Source organism: Lathamus discolor, chromosome 3 (genome assembly GCF_037157495.1).
Source record: "Lathamus discolor isolate bLatDis1 chromosome 3, bLatDis1.hap1, whole genome shotgun sequence".
Classification (NCBI taxonomy): domain Eukaryota; kingdom Metazoa; phylum Chordata; class Aves; order Psittaciformes; family Psittacidae; genus Lathamus; species Lathamus discolor.
In genome coordinates this window covers 50,828,324-50,846,365 of record NC_088886.1, presented here as the reverse complement: position 1 = coordinate 50,846,365, position 18,042 = coordinate 50,828,324, and the positions used below count along the sequence as shown (strand labels likewise).

The 18,042-nt window shown below is 44.7% G+C and overlaps 2 protein-coding genes across 7 annotated transcripts in view; one reads left to right on the top strand and one right to left on the bottom strand.

Annotated features, from left to right (window-relative positions):
- Positions 1-259: 259 nt before the first annotated feature.
- On the top strand, positions 260-15,426 carry CLDN18 (claudin 18). 2 transcript variants are annotated; one of them, XM_065675172.1, is made up of 5 exons: positions 260-479; positions 12,705-12,869; positions 14,059-14,167; positions 14,532-14,642; positions 15,249-15,426. In XM_065675172.1, the coding sequence occupies exons 1-5, from the start codon at positions 260-262 to the stop codon at positions 15,424-15,426; spliced, it is 783 nt and encodes a 260-aa protein (XP_065531244.1). The 2 variants fall into 2 exon arrangements, with proteins under 2 accessions (XP_065531244.1, XP_065531243.1); XM_065675171.1 differs by lacking the exon at positions 260-479 and adding an exon at positions 8,722-8,941.
- The window catches only part of DZIP1L (DAZ interacting zinc finger protein 1 like), a 25,920-nt gene continuing 20,010 nt past the window's right edge, over positions 12,133-18,042 (bottom strand). The window contains exon 17 of one of the 5 annotated variants that reach the window (XR_010611612.1): positions 12,133-12,362. The gene's annotated coding sequence lies outside the window, so the exon portion shown is untranslated. Of the gene's footprint in view, positions 12,363-12,441; positions 17,347-18,004; positions 18,021-18,042 lie in introns of those variants that run through there. The other 4 variants (XR_010611609.1, XR_010611610.1, XR_010611611.1 and 1 more) reach the window with 4 other exon arrangements.

Here is an 18,042-nt window from a genome sequence, read left to right as displayed (position 1 = left end):
GAGAAGGTAAACAGAGAGCGAGGCGTTCACACTGTGAGTAACAAACGGCTCTTGGTACCGAGAGAGGAAAATTATCTCACCGAAACGGATAAAGGGAAAGGGTAGGTTTGTATGGTGTGGACCAGACCTCTCCTGACTCCCGCCTGTGACGTAGGCTGTGCCTCCAGCTAAAAGTCCCTTCTACCCTGGCTGCCTACCCCAGACTTGGCTTGTAGAGGCTTGTGCACACTGAAGATCTCCCTACCGATTGCTTGGTGCCATGTCGGTGACAATATGCCAGTCCATGGGCTTTGTGGTGTCTGCTTTAGGCATAGGAGGTGTCATTGCATCAACGTGCATGGACCAGTGGAGCACCCAAGACCTGTACAATAACCCAGTGACTGCAGTATTCAACTACCAGGGCCTCTGGCGCACGTGCGTCCGGGAGAGCTCTGGCTTCACCGAATGCCGTGGCTACTTCACCATCCTGGGGCTACCAGGTAGGGCTTGCTGGCCACAAGGGCAGAGAGGTGGGAGGACAGAGCCATGGGCATGTGCCAGAAGCCGTGCATGAGTGGTGGTGATGGGTGGTTTTTGGTGCAGGGTGGGAACTCAAATTTTAGCCAAAAGGGTCCTCGCCCTGTTTGGATGACAGGCCCCTTGCAGGTATCTCAACCTGAAACCCCCCTTTTGCCAGGTTTAGCAAAACTCATTGCATCTGATTATGCATCATGTTCCTGAGGTGTTGTCCAGGTAATACACTGGGGCAGTGGCTGCTCTGCGGGGTGATCTTCCCCCGTGCTCTGAATGACTTGGGTACATACTCCTACCTCAGCTGCATGGCTGTGCGTGGCTTCCCACCAGAAACCACTAATATTCTTGGCATCAGAGAAGATCCTTTTCTAAGAGGATATGTCACAGTTCAGCTCACTGTATTTCTTGTGTAGGCTAATACCACCAGGCTGGATTTCTTCCTAATTCTCCTTTGGTTCCACTTTTTACTTCCATGAGTATCATTCCTGTCCTGGCTGTGCACAGACTATCTAGGGGTGCAAACAATTAGGTTACAACAGGATTATCTGGGTTCTCTTCTTGCCTTAATACAGTGAGAGAAAAAAGGCACTTAGACTATTATATCCATCCAGCCTCTGAGCTTTGGCACAGCAAGAACGGAAGGAAGAAGCCAATTATATCAGCAAATCACTGCAGAAAGCCTGCAAAATGGCATTTCCAAAGTACACAGAAATAAGCATTGCATGCAAAAACTGCTTCTTTCACAGTAGCCTATCTCTGCACAAAATCGAAACAGTATAACCTGGCCTCAGACACCATCAGGAAAAGTGATTAATCTCCTGAGCTGTATTTCCATGTCACTCGTCTCTGGATCCTTGTTCCCAGCTGGTGTCTGCCATTAGCTATGCTGCAGCATTGCCATGCAGGTGCCAGGGATGCCTGTGAGCATCTCCTTGTTGGCGATACAGGGCTTTGAATGGCCTCATTTGCTCACATGCACTCCTGGCTGCAGACATACATCCTTTTCTAGAAGAAGCCTGATTCTGCCTGGACATCCAGTTGTGCAGCCCCTGACAAAAGCTGTGTGCTGTATGAGTGAATGAAGGATGACATCCAAGGAAGGATGTTTGTGCAGGGCTTGTATTCACACACTGCTGCCCCAGTCAGGAAAGCTGAGCAGTTTCACCAAGGGGAAATGCGTGCAACAAGGGGTAGAACAGGTTGGTAAAACTTGATTCCAGCAGGCTAATTGCTTACAGGGAAAGAGATTAATGTTGCTGTATGAGGAACAAATAGGGGTGTAAAAAGCAAACCCTCTCCACGGGCACATACACCCACACCACAGTGCAGGACTCCCTCAATTCTTCAGCTCTAAAAGCTTAAAATTACAGAATATGTAACTCTGTAGAAGAAGTAATTAAACTTTTCAAGGCTTCAGCTCTGGGAACTACTTTAATCTCTGAAGAAACCAGAATACTTGAGATATTGGAGTTTTTTGTTCTCTCAAAATACCTCCACCACTAACCTCAGCATCACAGGAATAGAAAAGGGCAATTGCAGTTCCCAAACCTCCAGATTGATGCCTGTCAAGTAGGCATTTGTTTCCTAAAATGGAAATAGACAGCAATTTTGGGGGATTAATTTCCTTCATTTAGCAGGTGAGCTGTGGGAGATGGGTTTACCCTCTTCAGCTGCACCCAGCAAACTGTGTCTCTCTCCCAGCTGCAGATAGAGAAAAGCATCCTACCCAAAATGGTAGGATTTCTAATGGACCCATCACCTTGGAGTGGAATTACCAGGAGTGTTTGCTGGGTTTATTGCTGTCTCCGATGCAAAAAAAAAAAAAAAAAAAAAGGATTAAAAAAAAATCCCAAAGAATAAAGCACAACTTTTAAAAATAAAAGCGGGTGGGATACTGACCCCTCGAAGTGCTGCCATTATCCTCAGTGGTGTTGGAGACTTGATGCCTTCCCTGCCAGTGTGTAGCTGTGTGAGTATTCACTTACTTTTGTCCTAGTGAGATGCTCTTTGTGACTGGTGCTATCAGCACTGCCCTACAAAGTAAGCTGGATTTTCTTTCCCTTTCTTTTTAATGAACAGGGCTTGCTCTTCTGAAGTCACCCCTTTGTTCTCCCCCCTGCTTTTCACTCCTGTTATATATTGTCTGACACTTCCACTCTCTGGAGAAGCTGGTGCAAAACCAAGTGCCCCGCTGCTGTGCTTTATAGATTGGCTCTGTCTCCTGAATTCATCTGCTCCTATGGGCATTTCTTCCCACCTGCCACCAGCAAAAAGCAACTGTATCCCTATCGGGGGGAGGAATAATGCTAAAAATATCATCAAATTATTCATTTGCTAAAGATATTATTAAAGTGGATCATCCCAGTGTTTATTTCAAGGGTGCTGCACCTTGATCTCCATTAAACCCCACCTTGCTAACCACACTATAGTTAATGGTTTGTCAGCATTTCCATTATAAACCCCTATTTATTATTCTGACAATGGCAATTTATATTGGGAACAATAGTGCCGGAGTGAATAAAAATAATAAGACTCTAGCAAAGCAGAGAGGTGACCTGAGTGCATCAATGGAGTTCTGGTTTCTGAGGACTTTTTTTCTCAATCCCTTGCTCCCATAGCAAAGATTAAACTTGTCTTGCCCATCATCGATCTTCAATTTAGTTGTGAATTTTAATTTCAAATAGATTGAGGAAAAATCAGGATAATAGATGAAAACGGGAAATAATACAGATAGCTTATGGCTCTTGCCCTCGCTGTTCAGCTATAAACAGCCGGTCTCCAGTGAAATACGCCACTTGAGAACTAAGCTTGTTTGTTCTGATTTTGCTTTCTCTTATTATTTTTTGCTACTTGCTTTGGCGTCTTGGCACACTTTACCGTGATTGTCTGGAGGACGCAATCTGAATTTGAACACACAAATAATAGACAAATAGCAATAGCTGAGGTCTGGCAAGGCTGGTAGTTTCACCTAGTGTGGAAGTCACAAGGTGCTTTATGCTAAAAGAAGTATTTTTCTGTTGCTTATAAGTTTGTTAAACTACAGTAACTTGGGCAGTAATTTTCCTGTTGTCTGTATTGGCCTTTTTTTCTCAGAAAAAGGACATTTTGTTCTCAAGTTGAACACTTTCTTGACCCTTTTGGAAAGGCTGAGGTGTCCTTCTGCTCTGGAACAAAAGGCTGGTAGCTTGAAATACAGGAATATTGTTGCTTTTCCAACAGCAACCTTTGAAAGTCTGAGAGCACTCTGTTAATCTTCTATAACTATTGAAAGGTTGTATGCTGCTAGAGGGGTCAGAATAAATATAGCCCATGGAAATGCAGTCATGACTGCCCAGACTTTTGCGTAAAACCAACTGCTTTCAGTTTTGCTGGTGTGTCTTAGTTCGGGAAGTCTTAATGTTGGCGTATCTGGACTTTTTTCTCTTCTGTATCAGTTCTGGACAAGGTTTTAATTTATTTCATACAATCAACACATCTTCTGTGGCATAACCCTAGTAAAACCCTTGCTTTGGGGATTTTGGAGACAGGGCAGCCCACTGGCTGAGGAAGCAGCGTTTCTGTTCCCTGGAACTGTTTCATGCCTGAAGCTTGTAAGGGGACTGCTAGTTGCCGTGTCATGATGCCCCACTGGTGATGGACATGGCAAAGCCTCTCTTCCAAGTTCTGCTTGCTGCTTGAAATCCTTCAACCCAGTCAGTTCAGCTCCACATTTTGAAATGTCTGCAGGCAACTGCTGTAACCTGCTTAAAGCTTTTGTGCATAGAAGGATTTAGGTGACCCATGTGGCTGGAGACTTGATATAACCTACAAAGAGTATATGTGAGGTGGGGATAGAGCTAATATGAGACTCATAGAGAGGTCTTGGGCACCCCGCTCCCAGTGACACTCAAGGTGTGGAGAGAGGTGGCAGAGAGCCGAGCAGGAGATGTCAGGAATTGCATCCCTGCTGCAGTCTTGTGCCTTTACAACATAAAAGGGTGAGCAACAAGGAAATATTCCTAAAGGATCTGGCCTGGGGGCCATAGGAGAAGCAAGGCAAGGGAAATGGCAAGAGACTGTGGAGATTTGGGGCTAGGCTACAGCTCATACGCATGTAGGGAAGGATGCAGCTTCATGCACCCCAGCTTTGCTGAGGGATCTTGAAGGCCCCTCTGGACCATGTGAAGACCAATGGAGTAGAGTGCATCTGAGCTGATTCTGTGGTTCTTATACTATGGACTAGTGGGCCACACTCCTGGAGGCTGTGGTCATCACAGCAGTGGAGGGACAGAAAGAGAAGGGTGGATTTGCTTAGTTTCAGTCTAAACAAGCTGGAATTGGCTGGCAGGGTGTGAGCTATATTTGCAAATTTTAAAGTAAATATGAGCCATAGGTGATTTTTTTCTGGGAGAGGTGGTGATAACATTCAGGAATTGCAATGGGCCCAGTGAACCGTTTTGAGATAATATAGAGTCAACGCCTGCATAGATAAAGCAAGTATGAGCTGAAATACAGGTTGCAGAGGGGAACGGTCACAAAGTACCCTTCCTTTTCCCAGTGGGTGAACCACTGGAAACATCCCAATACTCAGAATGGGATACCTGTTCTCTGCTCCTTGGTGAGGAAGCTTGGCCTTTTCAAGAGCTGTCTCCCACTATATCCCTTCCTTAGATATTGCTTAGCCATCTGGCCCCAGCATTTAGCCACCTTGCTGGAGACTGAGCAACAGGAATGTGCCTGGGGAGAGATTGCCATCCTTCAACCAATCCTGGCTGTAGGCATCTCCCAGGGGTGGCTGGAGATGAGCATCAGGTTGTGGCAAAGATGCTTTGACATGTTCTGCAGCTATCTTATCACCCAAACACTTTTCAGGTTGTGTTCCGAGCCAACAGTTCAGATAAAAACTCCCAGGTGATCTTGTGCTGGGAAAATGAGGTGATGAGGTTTTTTTGCAAAGGGAAACATGTTTTCCCCTATCATGAGTGGCTCAGAAACAACCATTACAAACAAAATAAGAGCATTTCAGAAAGGCAGAGAAAATGGGCTGGGGGAAGGGTTGGGATGGAAGCAAGTTTGTTTTTTCTCCAGAACTTTGCTTTGACAAACCACAAAGGAAGGTATCTGTGGAAGCTTTGAGTTCCAAGTGTTTACTGGTGTGATACTAATCAGAGTATGAGAAATGGCAAACAGCTAGTGCTGGGGTGCTCGGATAGCACCTTAGGCAATATTCTTAGGGCTGAGCAAATACAGTCCTCCAAAACACAATAATCCGTCAAAGACGACAACTTCTGGAGTGTAGAGCATGGTTCGGTATTTGTTTGCCTCTTATCTAAGACTGCAGTATGACCCTCATCACTGAAATTGCTTTCTCAGCTCCATTTTTGGGGAGGGGGAGCATGCATAAGGTTTCAGGGGTGTAATATGCAACCCTGTGCTGATTTATCCCTTTTCAGAGATATGATTCAATCTGGCCCCCAGAATCAAAGATGGACTGATTCACCTGGGCTTTCTTGCATACCTGGAGGCTGTCGATGATGTTTTTTTCATAGAATCATAGAATAGTTAGGGTTGGAAAGGACCTCAAGATCATCTAGTTCCAACCCCCCTGCCATGGGCAGGGACACCTCACACTAAACTATCCCACCCAAGGCTTCATCCAACCTGGCCTTGAACACCGCCAGGGATGGAGCACTCACAACCTCCCTGGGCAACCGATTCCAGTGTCTCACCATGGCTCTGAGGTTTTGATGCCCCTGATTAAGAGGGTTGATAATGAGAACTGACAGCCCTCATCAGCAGGAGAAAACTATATCTACAAGGAAAGGTTAGCAAGGCAGCACTACCCAGGTGGTGGACCCTGGCTCAGGGTACAACTATGAGCAATCCAGGGGTTAGCCTTCTTTCCAATAGATATTCTGGGAGTAGCAAGGGGGCTTTGGGGTGTGAAATGGCTGAGGAGGAGAAGAGAAGGTCCCTACTGGCTTAAAGAGCTGCTTTTGCAGCTTTGTAGCTGAAACCAGCAGAAAGGGCTAGAGGAAGGAGTGGTGGCTCCTTTCCTGGCAAAGCAAACACATGAGCATGGTGCATGGGAGGGCCACCTCCACTGGTGTTCATGCAAACACCCAATTAGCAGAAAAAAACCACCCAGTAATTTAAATGAAGTTTTTTTGAAAAAAATATAGGAAAAAAACCTGTTTCCCCTCAGTATTTTCCATCTTCCTTTTCTTTTTCCTCCTCAGGGCTTATTTTTAGCCCTGCAAGTTGTTACACACTAATGACGAAGGGTCGCACCACCCTTTGGCATAGGGGTTGTGTCCCAGAGGAATATGTGTCCGTGGAAAAGGGTTTGAAGTGGTCTAGCCTAGAAAAAGTGATGTGATCTCTTACCACTAGATGGCAAGAAGGCAGCAAGTCCTGGGCATGAAAAACAGGAGTTCTGGAGAGCTGCAGAAGAGCAGCAGGGCTTAAGCGCAATCAGCTTTTCAGGACTGGGACACAGTTCTGGCTGTGGGGCAGTGAAGGTTAGGGTGGAGAGCTGGCCACATTACCTGTTTCAGCAGTTACTGTCCTCTCAGCTTCTAGGTCCTCTCTGGCCGTGGTTTATCACAAAGAATTTTCCAAGATGAAGAATCTTAGTCAGCATGCCCTCTCCTTCACTGAGGATGAGCAGCTCTTACTACCTCTGGCTCCAGAAGGCTTAATTCTGTAGTTTTTACTCATGCTATTATTTTTGCCAGCAGCTTGTGACCTTAGATGTGTTGTTTTTTGATACAAACTTGTCAAAGTCAGTGAAAATTACTAAATTAGAATAAAATTTCTGGAAGCAAAGGCGCCTTGTGCCTCCCCCAGGAGGGCTTTGGTGGCAGTGTTTTCTGGCCACTAGACATAGGATTGTGCTCTGACTGCTACAGAAGAGTCCAGTGCAAAAGCAAATCTGTCTGCTGCCTACCAGCTTGCTGGCATAGCTATAAAAGCAGAAGGGAAAACCTGAGTGGTCATTCTCCAGAAGGCAGAACCCCACTGTAACTCATCCAGCCACAGAAATCAGCCTCACTTCTCTCCCTGGTGGCTTTCACACTGTTCACAACCAGGCAATGACTTGATAGTGCCTGTGGCACAGAATGTATGGGGACTGGTTAAATCAGGGAACTTGTTTCTAGGTCAGGGCTGAAGTAAACCAGTTGGAGCAAGGTATTAGATGAGCATGAAGTCTTGAAGGTCCTTGTAACTCACTGCACTCCATCGGCAGAGTGGCAAAGTGAATTTATATTGCTCCCCTGAGTCCAGCACTTATCTACTGTGCAAAGGGATAATTAATTTCCTCATTTTTATATTCCCCACCCCTTTTTCGAGGACCATTCCCCCAACCAATACAAACAAGCACCTGTAAAAAGACACTTTCCAAATGGTTCCTGTGCCCTCTCTATCTCCTTGTCCCCACACAGGTTTCAGTGGGGCCACATGGTAGGTGATAGGGATGTGGGCAAGAGAAGAACAAGCTTGCAGGAGCTTTGCTGGATCAGTCTCGGGGCTCTTGGCTTGGTGTCCTGGGCTGTGCCATGGTCAACATCCGAGGCAACCTCAGTGATGCTTGAAGTGACTGCAAGGAGTGTCCACGTCCCATGCCCCTGTTTGTTCCCTGGGTGAAGCTGGTGGCCCCATATAATTCACCACAGCCATTCTTATCTATCTCCGTGCCTTTTGTGAGGATAACTGCAAGGGCGGCCAGGTGCACAGGTATCACTGTCTTGGTCTTATGGTAGATCTACTCTCCTTTGCGTAAGTAGAGGGCCATGGAGGTGGTGACGTGGGCTAGGTGCTGAGTTCACCTGGGAAATATGGTCCTTCCCTTTGCCCCTCTTAGCATGTTTGCACTGTACCAAGCACGTAGAAGAAGCCCAATAGATGGTAAAAGGTTTCGGTGGAGGGACAGCGCATGTTCCAAGTGGGTTGCCCAACACTCGACGGAGCATGGCTGCTTAGCTGGGGAAGGACAAGCACTTGTAAAGGACAAAAGCTAATACCTCGGGCCCTGCCAGCACAAACCTACCTGGCGAGAGTGAAACTGGACTATCTTGCAAAAACACTTTGAGTAAACACACTGCTCAATGGAAAGCATCTGATAAGAGCTGCTGCGTTTCTGGTTGCTCAGTCAGGAGGACTTGGTGCTCCCATTAGGTCCGTGGCTTCATCAGGGCCGTCTCACCTCCTGTCTCCGAGAGACCCACCATGTCCACGACCGTCTGCCAGGTGATGGGGTTCATCATTTCGTCGCTGGGTGTTGCGGGGTGCATGGTGGCCACTGCCATGGATATGTGGAGCACACAGGACTTGTATGACAACCCAGTCACAGCCGTCTTCCAATATCAGGGACTGTGGAGGAGCTGCGTGCGGCAGAGCTCCGGCTTTACAGAGTGCCGGCCATATTTCACCATTCTTGGGCTGCCAGGTAGGGGCAAAAGATGCACCAGGTTTAACCCAGGTATCCTGTAGCTCTGCACAGTTTTCATCCAAAAGTAGGAGCAGATATCTTAAAGCATTTTGCAAGGAATAAAATTTCCTAGCTTCCCCATGTACAAGCGTAAAGATATGTGCGTAGGTTTTACCAAAATAATACCTTTATTCAGTGGAGTTTACCACTTGGGAGTGTGCGTAGGTGAGCTCTGGATGGGCATCATGGTTTCAGTCCCCTTGCATGATAAGAGCATTATGGGGGCTTACAGCCCTGTGTCCTTAGTGATGCCAACCTTGCTTCCCAACTGTGAGGCAGGAGGGAGAGTTTTACTGAAGACCACTGTGTTGTCTGCAGCAGTTGCTTTTTGACCGTCCTGAGGGGTGTGATGGAATAAATGTGTTTCCATGTAGCCAGCTTCAAGATTGCTAGGTGAGTTCTGTTTCATTTGGAAGGGCAAAACTGATGATTGAGGTCACTTCTTCTATGGGACCACTTGTTTTGAAGACTAGAAAATATATTTATTATACTATATATACAAATGTTGACCAGCATATATATACAAATGTTGACCAGCATATATATACATGTCTTTATAACGCCATATGTAAGTGGTTGTGTTTTAAAAGAGCAATGAGGCAATGGTAACCGTATTTAGATGCCAATTTATTATAATCAAGATTTTACTTCTAATGTTATATTTTTAGATAATATAGCAATAGGGAAAAGTGTAAAGCAGTCACAGACATTTTCTGTTGTGTCTGAGAGATCGTCTCTCAGTTTTGTTCTCTGTATGTGTCTGCTTAGTTGATGAGTACCTTAAAATATAAAGGTGGAATGCCCCTGCTTGGATCTGGTTAATTTTAAACCCTCTTTTTCCCCTTAAACTTTTTATTTTCCATATATCATAACTAGTCATAAAGTTTGATTTCCACTTTTGTAGTTTGTATTGGTAACAGAAATGCACGTGATGACTTTAAATTGTTTTACTTCACCCACTTCCAACTACTCATATCAACAGTGAGGAAAAATGCAGCTTTTCAGTTTCACTTAGATCAGACGAACACAGCGATGCAAACTGTGGTTTCAGATCACTGCCATCTATTTTGGTGAATAATCTTGCATTTTTATGAATTTCTGTGCACGTCATCCCTTTGTATGGAAATCAGTTGTGCAAAAAAGCAACCGCGTGTGTGCAGGTGGAAGCAAAGCTATCCTACAGCATGCAAAGTGTGTATGCAACAACAGCAAGTAGTTTCTGTGCTTGCTTTTAACTATAGGGCTGTTTGTTACCTAGTGCTCCTGATTCCTGACACGTTTTTTCCCCTTTAGTCTGCTATTTTGTTTGTCTAAGCCCTTCCACTCCTTCCTTCTAGGGGAGGTCATTCACCTTTGGAAAGCCGCTCTATTCAGAGGACTTTTGATGGATGCCAAAATTCACTTGAAACTGCAGTGCTCTCTTTCTAAACAGCTCTCACTTTCATTCCCATGAGCCAAATGAAGAGGCCTTTATGTCACAGCAGACCTGGGAGCAGCTTCTTCTCTTTTCTGTCCCTTTGTGGACATGGTGCATAAGTCAGCTTCATGAAGAGAGGAATTGCTGATGATGGCTATTTTGCATTTTTTCTATTGTGTCCTGCTGAGTTCCTCCCTCACCCCTTCCCAACAGCATTGCTTTTTTTCAATGGAGATTCACCACACTGGGACTTCAGTGCTCCAGGAGAAAAGCAATGTCCCAGGAGCTGTTTGGCTTGGCCTGCCTGTTGTGTCCTTCCACAGGTGCTTAAGGCACTGGGAACATCTCTCCTGGGAACCCACAATATCTCTGTGAGGTCTTAGCTTAGGGTCACTTCTTGATTGGTTGAGACCACCACAGTGATGTCTGTAGGAAGCATCTCAAGAATGAAGGACTGTCTTGGGGACAAAGGCCTTCCAACGTGATCTGTAGTGTCTTATGCTGCCTTGGAGTATCAGCCTCTCCTGCCTGCCTGAAACAAAAGCACTTGCAAAGAAAACTTAAGTGACTGTGAAGACGAATGTTGTGATTTTCTTTTCTTTGCAGCTTTCTGCTTTGCATCAGGTGCTGTGTGAACAACCTTTGAGGGCTGATAAGACATATCCACCAGCTTCTTGTTCTCTGATGAATAACTAATGAGCTTGCACCTGGGGGCTGATGAATGGGAGATTGAAAACCCCAGGCTCGTTAGCACTTGTTATCAGCTGATAAGGACAAATTGAGTCATAAGAACAGCAGCCCCAGTGGGACTGCCAGATGGGAGAAGGTGGTATATTCCCAGCCTGCGGGATGGCAGACCACCTGCTTCCTTGTGCAACATGGTCCCAGCATCATTCTGCTCAAGTTTGTGGTACCCCACAGGCAAGAAGACCCACATGAGCACCCCAGCACCCACCCTTGCCCTTGCGGAATTGTTTATAGACCATTTTCCCAATCTGTGCTAAGCCAGAGGGGTCTGCTCCCTGCTCTACAGCTCCAGTGTCTCCTGATGCAGTTGGGCTATATGGGACTCTTGGGCACCATGATAATCCTGACCATCCCATAAAAACAGGTGACAGGAAGGTTGAATGAAGTCCCTGGGGCTGTAGAATATGTTGCCTGCCCTTTTCAGTTGGACACGAGCCCGCATTACCTTCCTTGAATATGGTCAGTCGAGTGGCGAGTATCAAAGTCAAACTCAGGGCTGCTAGCGTTCATCGAACAGCAAGAAAAGGCTGCGAAGTATCCCAGCCAAATTGCAACAGCCCTTGAAATACCTTTGACCACCCTCTCCTAGTGTTCTGCCATAACTGGTGCCTTCTGTCTCTGCTCTGTACACGTGCTCAGGCAGGGAGGAGAAATGTCTGGGGCCAGCACTGAATTTCAGGCAAGATGGGACATGTGCCATCTTGTTAGAAAATCACCTTGGTATTCAAGTGCATGGCCTTCTCCCTTCACTCCTCCACTTCAAAAGGTGCAAGTTTCCCCTTGCTTTTCCCTCTTTTCTTTATCCAAGGGAAGTCTGGGGGGTTTTTGCCACCTTCTGCTTACTGACGGCAGCACTCAGTTCCCATGGGCATGACCCACCAACATCACAGCCTGTCTCCAACAAAGCATTCCCACCTTGATGGCAGGCTACTAAACAAATTTGGGGCTAGAGTATTTGTATGTTGTATTACTGAATGTAGACAGATTTATACAGGACCGACATTACAAATTACATGGAAATGGTATGCTAGGGCAGGTCGTTGCCAAAGCTTTGTTGCTATTTCTTGGTGTATGTGTAATGTTTGTCAAGGTGATATTCCTCTTCCTCTGTGCCATGTGTTTTACTGTAAAGCAGGAACTTACAGAACTCCATTTTGAGTCACACGTTAGTTGGAAATATCATGGATAGCTGGGTGGAGCTGCCTGCTTTCATCACTGCTTGGGGAGAATAAAAAAAGAAAGCTTTCTCAATCAATTTGTTTATGAAACCATTCTTATCCCAAATGTACACAAACTCCATGAATTTCAGCTGAATAAATCACAACTGTTGCCAATGAGCATTTACCAAAATTTATGTCTAAGTCACCAAACTCTTGACAAACAGCCACATTTCCAGAGGCGCCCCAGATAACTCAAAGAGTAGACCCAGTGCCCATTTCCCAAGGTTTTCTTCTTTAATATCTGTATTTTTAGACAGAAACAATGTTTAAAAACCTCCTAGGCTCTGACAATGTAATTTCAGACACTCAGTGTGACCCTTGTTGATTTGTTTTGCAGCAATGTTCCAGGCTGTGAGGGCCCTCATGATCGTGGGTATTGTCCTGGGCATCCTTGGCCTCCTTGTGTGCATTTTTGCTCTGAAATGCATCCGTATTGGAAACATGGAGGATTCTGCAAAAGCCAACATGACTCTGACCTCTGGCATCATGTTTATTGTTGCTGGTAAGTGGGTGGTGTTGAGTCTTTCATGTGTGAAGCATTGCAGTTGCCTGGAATTGAGGACTGGCCAAGTCTTTACGCACTTCTGGTCATAGGTAGCAGAAGCTCTGGAGCAACCCAGAGCACTGATGCTTGCATGAAGTTACTGGCATTTGTCTTCCAGCCTGACCTCCTGGGGTCAAGTGGTTTTTACCTCTGTTTAGTAAAAGAAAACCAGAAGTTTGTATGTGACAGAATGCGGAAGGTTGAAAAAGCAGCCAACAGATAATAAAGAAAATCTCCCTCATTTTTTTGTTGTATGTGTACTGTTGTCATGTACTAATATATCCTTTATTTATATATAATGTTTTTTCTGAAGAGTTTCAGGTGTTATACACAGCAATTTCATGAAGACTTTCAGAGTTGCAGTAGATTAACTTGCAATTTTTAAACACCTTGGGTTATCAGGAGGGCTGTAGGAATGTCCAGTGTTGCCCAGCTATCTTGAAATTGCAAAATGCTTAATACATCACTTACTGGTTTTCCCATAGTTTTTTGCAGATGAGTAATCAAATTCATATCCTAGTTAAGGGAAGGAGAATGTCCCTATTTAAAATCCTTATACTTGAATGGCTCTTAATTTTTGATGGGATATGAGACAATACAACTTTAATATGTGCAGTAAGCACAAATTTGAAAGAGGAAACTAGAATAATAAAAAATAAAAATAAAAAAGGAAGAGTGAAATAACAAATAATAATGCCATTGCTGCCAGGCTGGGCATCATGATGATCACCTTTGCAGATGAGTGAAAGAAGTTCCTGCCTCTTCATTTTGGTCTTCCAGGCTGCCTGCTGCCTGCAGGCATCACTACCTAGTGATGAAACAAATGTATCTCCTCTTCCATGTGAGAGAGGGAGGATGTTTTCCCACGCAAAATCTAATTTCTCTTATGGAATCTTTTAGCCATGTTTTTCACTGTAAAACAATTTTCTAGAACTGTACTAATGGGTATTTTCAGCAGCTAAAATGATCTGTTTGTTTAACTCATTTTCTGTGAGAAAACACGTTGTGGGTCCCCACTTACGCTGAACATGCTGGGACACATAGCAGCATCTCAACCACCCTTCCAGAGCTTTAAGCTGTTTCCTCAAGCCCAAAAGTGGCTGCTTGAACTACATGGGTCTCAGTCTGTCTCTCTGTTTGATCTCAGGTCTTTGTGCCATCACTGGAGTGTCCGTGTTTGCCAATATGCTGGTCACAAACTTCTGGATGTCCACAGCCAACATGTACCAAGGAATGTATCAGAATGTCCAGAACAGGTAGGTGGTCAATTAGCTCAGGGTGCTCCACAGTGCAGATTTCCCTCATGGCCAGGGTGGGCTGCAGCTTAAGGAAAAGCAAACTGGTTGCATATTAGTCTGGTCCCAGGGCTCGGAAGATTTATTGAGTCTCTTTCTTATCTGCACTGGAGATAATTTGTCCCAGCAAATTGGCTGGTATTTCTCTGTTCACACAGCTCAAGAAGGAGGTGGAGAGTCCATTGAGGATGAGCTGGCAAGTGGGATGGTGCTCACAGAAACTTCTGCAGGGCCAAAGGGAGAATGATAATGTTCAGTGAATTTCAGAAGCAGCAGACTAGACCACTGTCACAGCCTTCACCAGCAATGTCTCTGTGTTTTGCAGGTATACCTTTGGCTCAGCCCTCTTTGTTGGCTGGGTGGCAGGTGGCCTGGCCCTCGTGGGAGGCATCATGATGTGCCTAGCTTGCAGAGGACTGATTCCAGAAGAATCTCAGTAAGCTTATTTGTCATAGACATGGGAAGGCCTTGCAGGAAACCTTATGTGTCCAGATTGCATACAGCTAGCATGCCACAGGAAATAACTATGCATAATACCCCTGCTGCAAGAGTCACCATGATGATAGCCTTGTATCATGGGTCAAAAGTAACCATTTCCTTTCCCTGACTACATGACTTGCAAAAAAATAGAGAGGGCAGGAGGGAACAACCTTAAAATCAAAATGTGCAGTGTGCTGGCTTATTCAGGCCCATTAATTGCAGCTTTGATTGTAAATTGCATAGCATGTCACCAGTAGGTGTAGATCGCATCAGCTGAGCTATGATTTACATCAGGTAGGGGTTTGTACACCTACGTAGCTGGTTATTATGAGTGGATACTTCAAGGATTTACTCATGGGAAAGAAAGCACAAGTTTATTAAAAAACTTGAAAGAGACTTGCAGACTGCCATGGATGGTTTGCTCTGAGCTCATTGATTGTCTCCAAGTTATGACACAGTACAAGGTTGCCTAAAATCCAGTGGCAAACAGGAACAGAGGATGCAACACTGAGTAGTCACAGACCTTCCAGATGGCTGATCCCATCCTTTGTGTCTCTTTTAGTTACAAAGCAGTATCCTACAACGCTTCGGGACGGAACATCTCCTACAGAACGGGGCCGTATAAGGTTGCTTCAGGGTATGAATCTGAAACGAAGACTAAGAAAGGTGCAGGATATGAAGAAGCTGCTCGAAGTGAGGATGGAAGACGCTCATACCCTTCAAAATATGATTATGTCTAGTAGACTTTCTGGGCTTGATTTGTGCTATCTTTTATAAAATATTTTTAACTTCAGAAGCAAAAAGTACATTCAAACAAAGCAGTTTGTAAATAGGATTGTGTTTTCTATCATGTTTTCACTGCTCTGAGGTTTTATCCTAGCTTGCTATGAACATTGGTTTTATTTGACTGCCTGCTAGTTTGCTACCATAAGGAGGCCTGTAAAAAATTAATGCCTTTTAATGCTGTCAGAGTAGAACAGTTTGCTCGTATTTTATGTATAAATGCTGATATCCAGTACCAGGATTATGCCTTGTGCTCTTTTCTAATTCTTCTAATAGGTTAAAATTCCCATGTAATAATAGCACAGATGTAAAAGTGATGCTACCCCTTTGATCAGGCTTTCATGAAATTTTGCAGTGTCATCCCCTACTTTCTCAGAGTCTGGAGAGATGAACCATATCCTGTGACCTCAGTGCTCTCCAATCATCAGAAAAAACAGTGTTTGGCTGAAATGATAGAGTACTCTGATCTGGTTTTGACACTTGAGGTTTTGGCTTTTGTTTTGGGGGGATTTTTAGCAGGTTGAAAAGCAAAAACTGTAGTAGTCTCCTATATTATTCTGCTGTGTATTTATATGCAGTTGTATCCCTCTGGCTGTGGCGAATGCATACAGACCCCATAGTCATGGCATTTTCCTCCCCGGTGACTCTTTCTACACAGACACACCTCTGCTTTGCTAGTTGTACTACAATGCTGATCTGCTGTGATATTTAATCTGATTTATGTTACTTAGACATTTGCTATAACCTGTGATACCAAAGTGTATTTATTTCTTCTGATCTCTCCAGGGAATATGTATAATCCACTGTTATTCTTATGCTAGATATTTGCTGTAATAGCTGAAAACCTCTGTGTGTGACCGGTGTTCCTGCAGATGTCATCTTTAATGAAGTCAGAAGAATTTCTCATTTAGAATTAATTAGAGTTACATTTGGAGCAGAAATCCCAGGGAGCATTAGATGTGTAACTCCACACTGACATAACGACTTTCTTGTGTTAATTCTTCCCCCAGTGATGTGAAGATTATCTCCTTAGTGGGACATTGCCTCTTCTAGCCAATCCATCAGAGAGGAAGTTTATTTGAAGGGGTCAGAGGAAGAAACACAAGAGCTTATGCGGGAAGGGAGAACTGTGTGCCTTTAGCATGTACTCCCATGTAGTTCCCAAGTAGTTCTTAGTGAAGTTCTGAAAAGTGCCTATGAGCAGATCAAAGGATACTGAGGGATAAGATGGAGAGAAAGAAGAGGTCCAAAATCTCCAAAGCAGCCATTTTTGATAGCTATTTGCAATACGTTTTAGTCCCAGTTATAATAATTATATGTTCTCTGTAGGAGTTCATTGGCAAAATTGTTTTGGTGAAATGCTGATAATCCCTTGAGTGGTTTCATGTTCTGGAGGAATCAGAGGTAGAGCTGAACATTTCTTCAGAGCTGAACCTTTGGTAGGTCAAGCTACCAGTCTAGCTGGCATCTCTGGTGGCTTGTATGAGTAAGGGAGGGCAGGCTGTCTCACTGCACATCAGTGCTCTCGGTGAGGGTGAACACAAACCATACTGGCTCTTCATAACAATCACCTCTCCATAACCATCAGCTCTCCAGGTCCACTAAGATGCACATCCCCAGCACAGGTTCAGGAGATGTGGATTGACTGTACTTCGGGCAGGTCAGTGAGAGGAGAAGGTAATGCCGGGTAAGGTGCAGCACCAGGGGCTGATAGCTGGAGGAGATGGCCACTGTGGCGAGAAGAGTTTCCATTCAACAGAAACTCTTGGTCCCGTCTCAGGCTGGATGTTGGCTCCCACTACCAACATGTGGAAATCTCTGCTGGATATCAGTGTTGACTCTCCCTTTCATATTAGCAAAAGACTTGTCTTAAGGATCTGTTTTTAAAGGAGAACAGTTTAGTTTTGCAGAGGTAAATCCTGTCCTATTTAAAAAACACTGATATTCTGTACAATGGTTTTGTCCCCATCTCTCAGTATAGACGTAGCTTCTCTGTCTTTTTTTGCATGCTGGATTTATTTTTCTTGTTTGTTGTCAGTTATTTTTTTCTTTTTTTACATTAATATTAAAACCGAAAAAGTCTTTAAGACCAAAATCACTGTTTTCTCTTGTTTTTTCCTTGTCACAAGCAGCAGCTGCTGGCCTTCCCGCTCAGCTAAACTAACCCCAGCTTTGGGTTCTGCAGGTTCCTGGGAGCAGTATAGGCAAGTATGTGTGGTTGAGATAAAAAATAGAAGACAATTATTTTTTCTTTGTGAGACATAGTTATATGCTGAGACAAGATATCAGACAAGCAGATGAATAAGCATCAGGGGACCCCAACCCACTGACACAATGAAGTCAGAAGTCCTTGCTGAGACCCTGGGCTTGCTGAGGAATACAGTTCAGCAAGTACATGGCTCTTTTTTGGGTTTGAGGCCACTTTGGCCAGGCCAGCATCCACCCAACTTTCAAGGTAGCAATTAAACACTTGTAAATACTTCGTTGTTCTTAGGAGGGCAGAAAAATTGCTGGTATGCTCTCACTCCTGCCCGCCTCCACTGAAAAGGGGCTGAAAAGCACAGGAATGTTTA

What these genes read in the sequence shown, in the direction of transcription:
- CLDN18 (XM_065675172.1), top strand. Translation starts at nt 260, where the DNA reads ATGTCGGTGACAATATGCCAGTCCATGGGCTTTGTGGTGTCTGCTTTA. An exon ending in TATCAGAATGTCCAGAACAG is followed by an intron (nt 14,168 to 14,531) that starts GTAGGTGGTCAA and finishes TGTGTTTTGCAG; the next exon opens with GTATACCTTTGGCTCAGCCC. An exon ending in CTGATTCCAGAAGAATCTCA is followed by an intron (nt 14,643 to 15,248) that starts GTAAGCTTATTT and finishes TGTCTCTTTTAG; the next exon opens with TTACAAAGCAGTATCCTACA.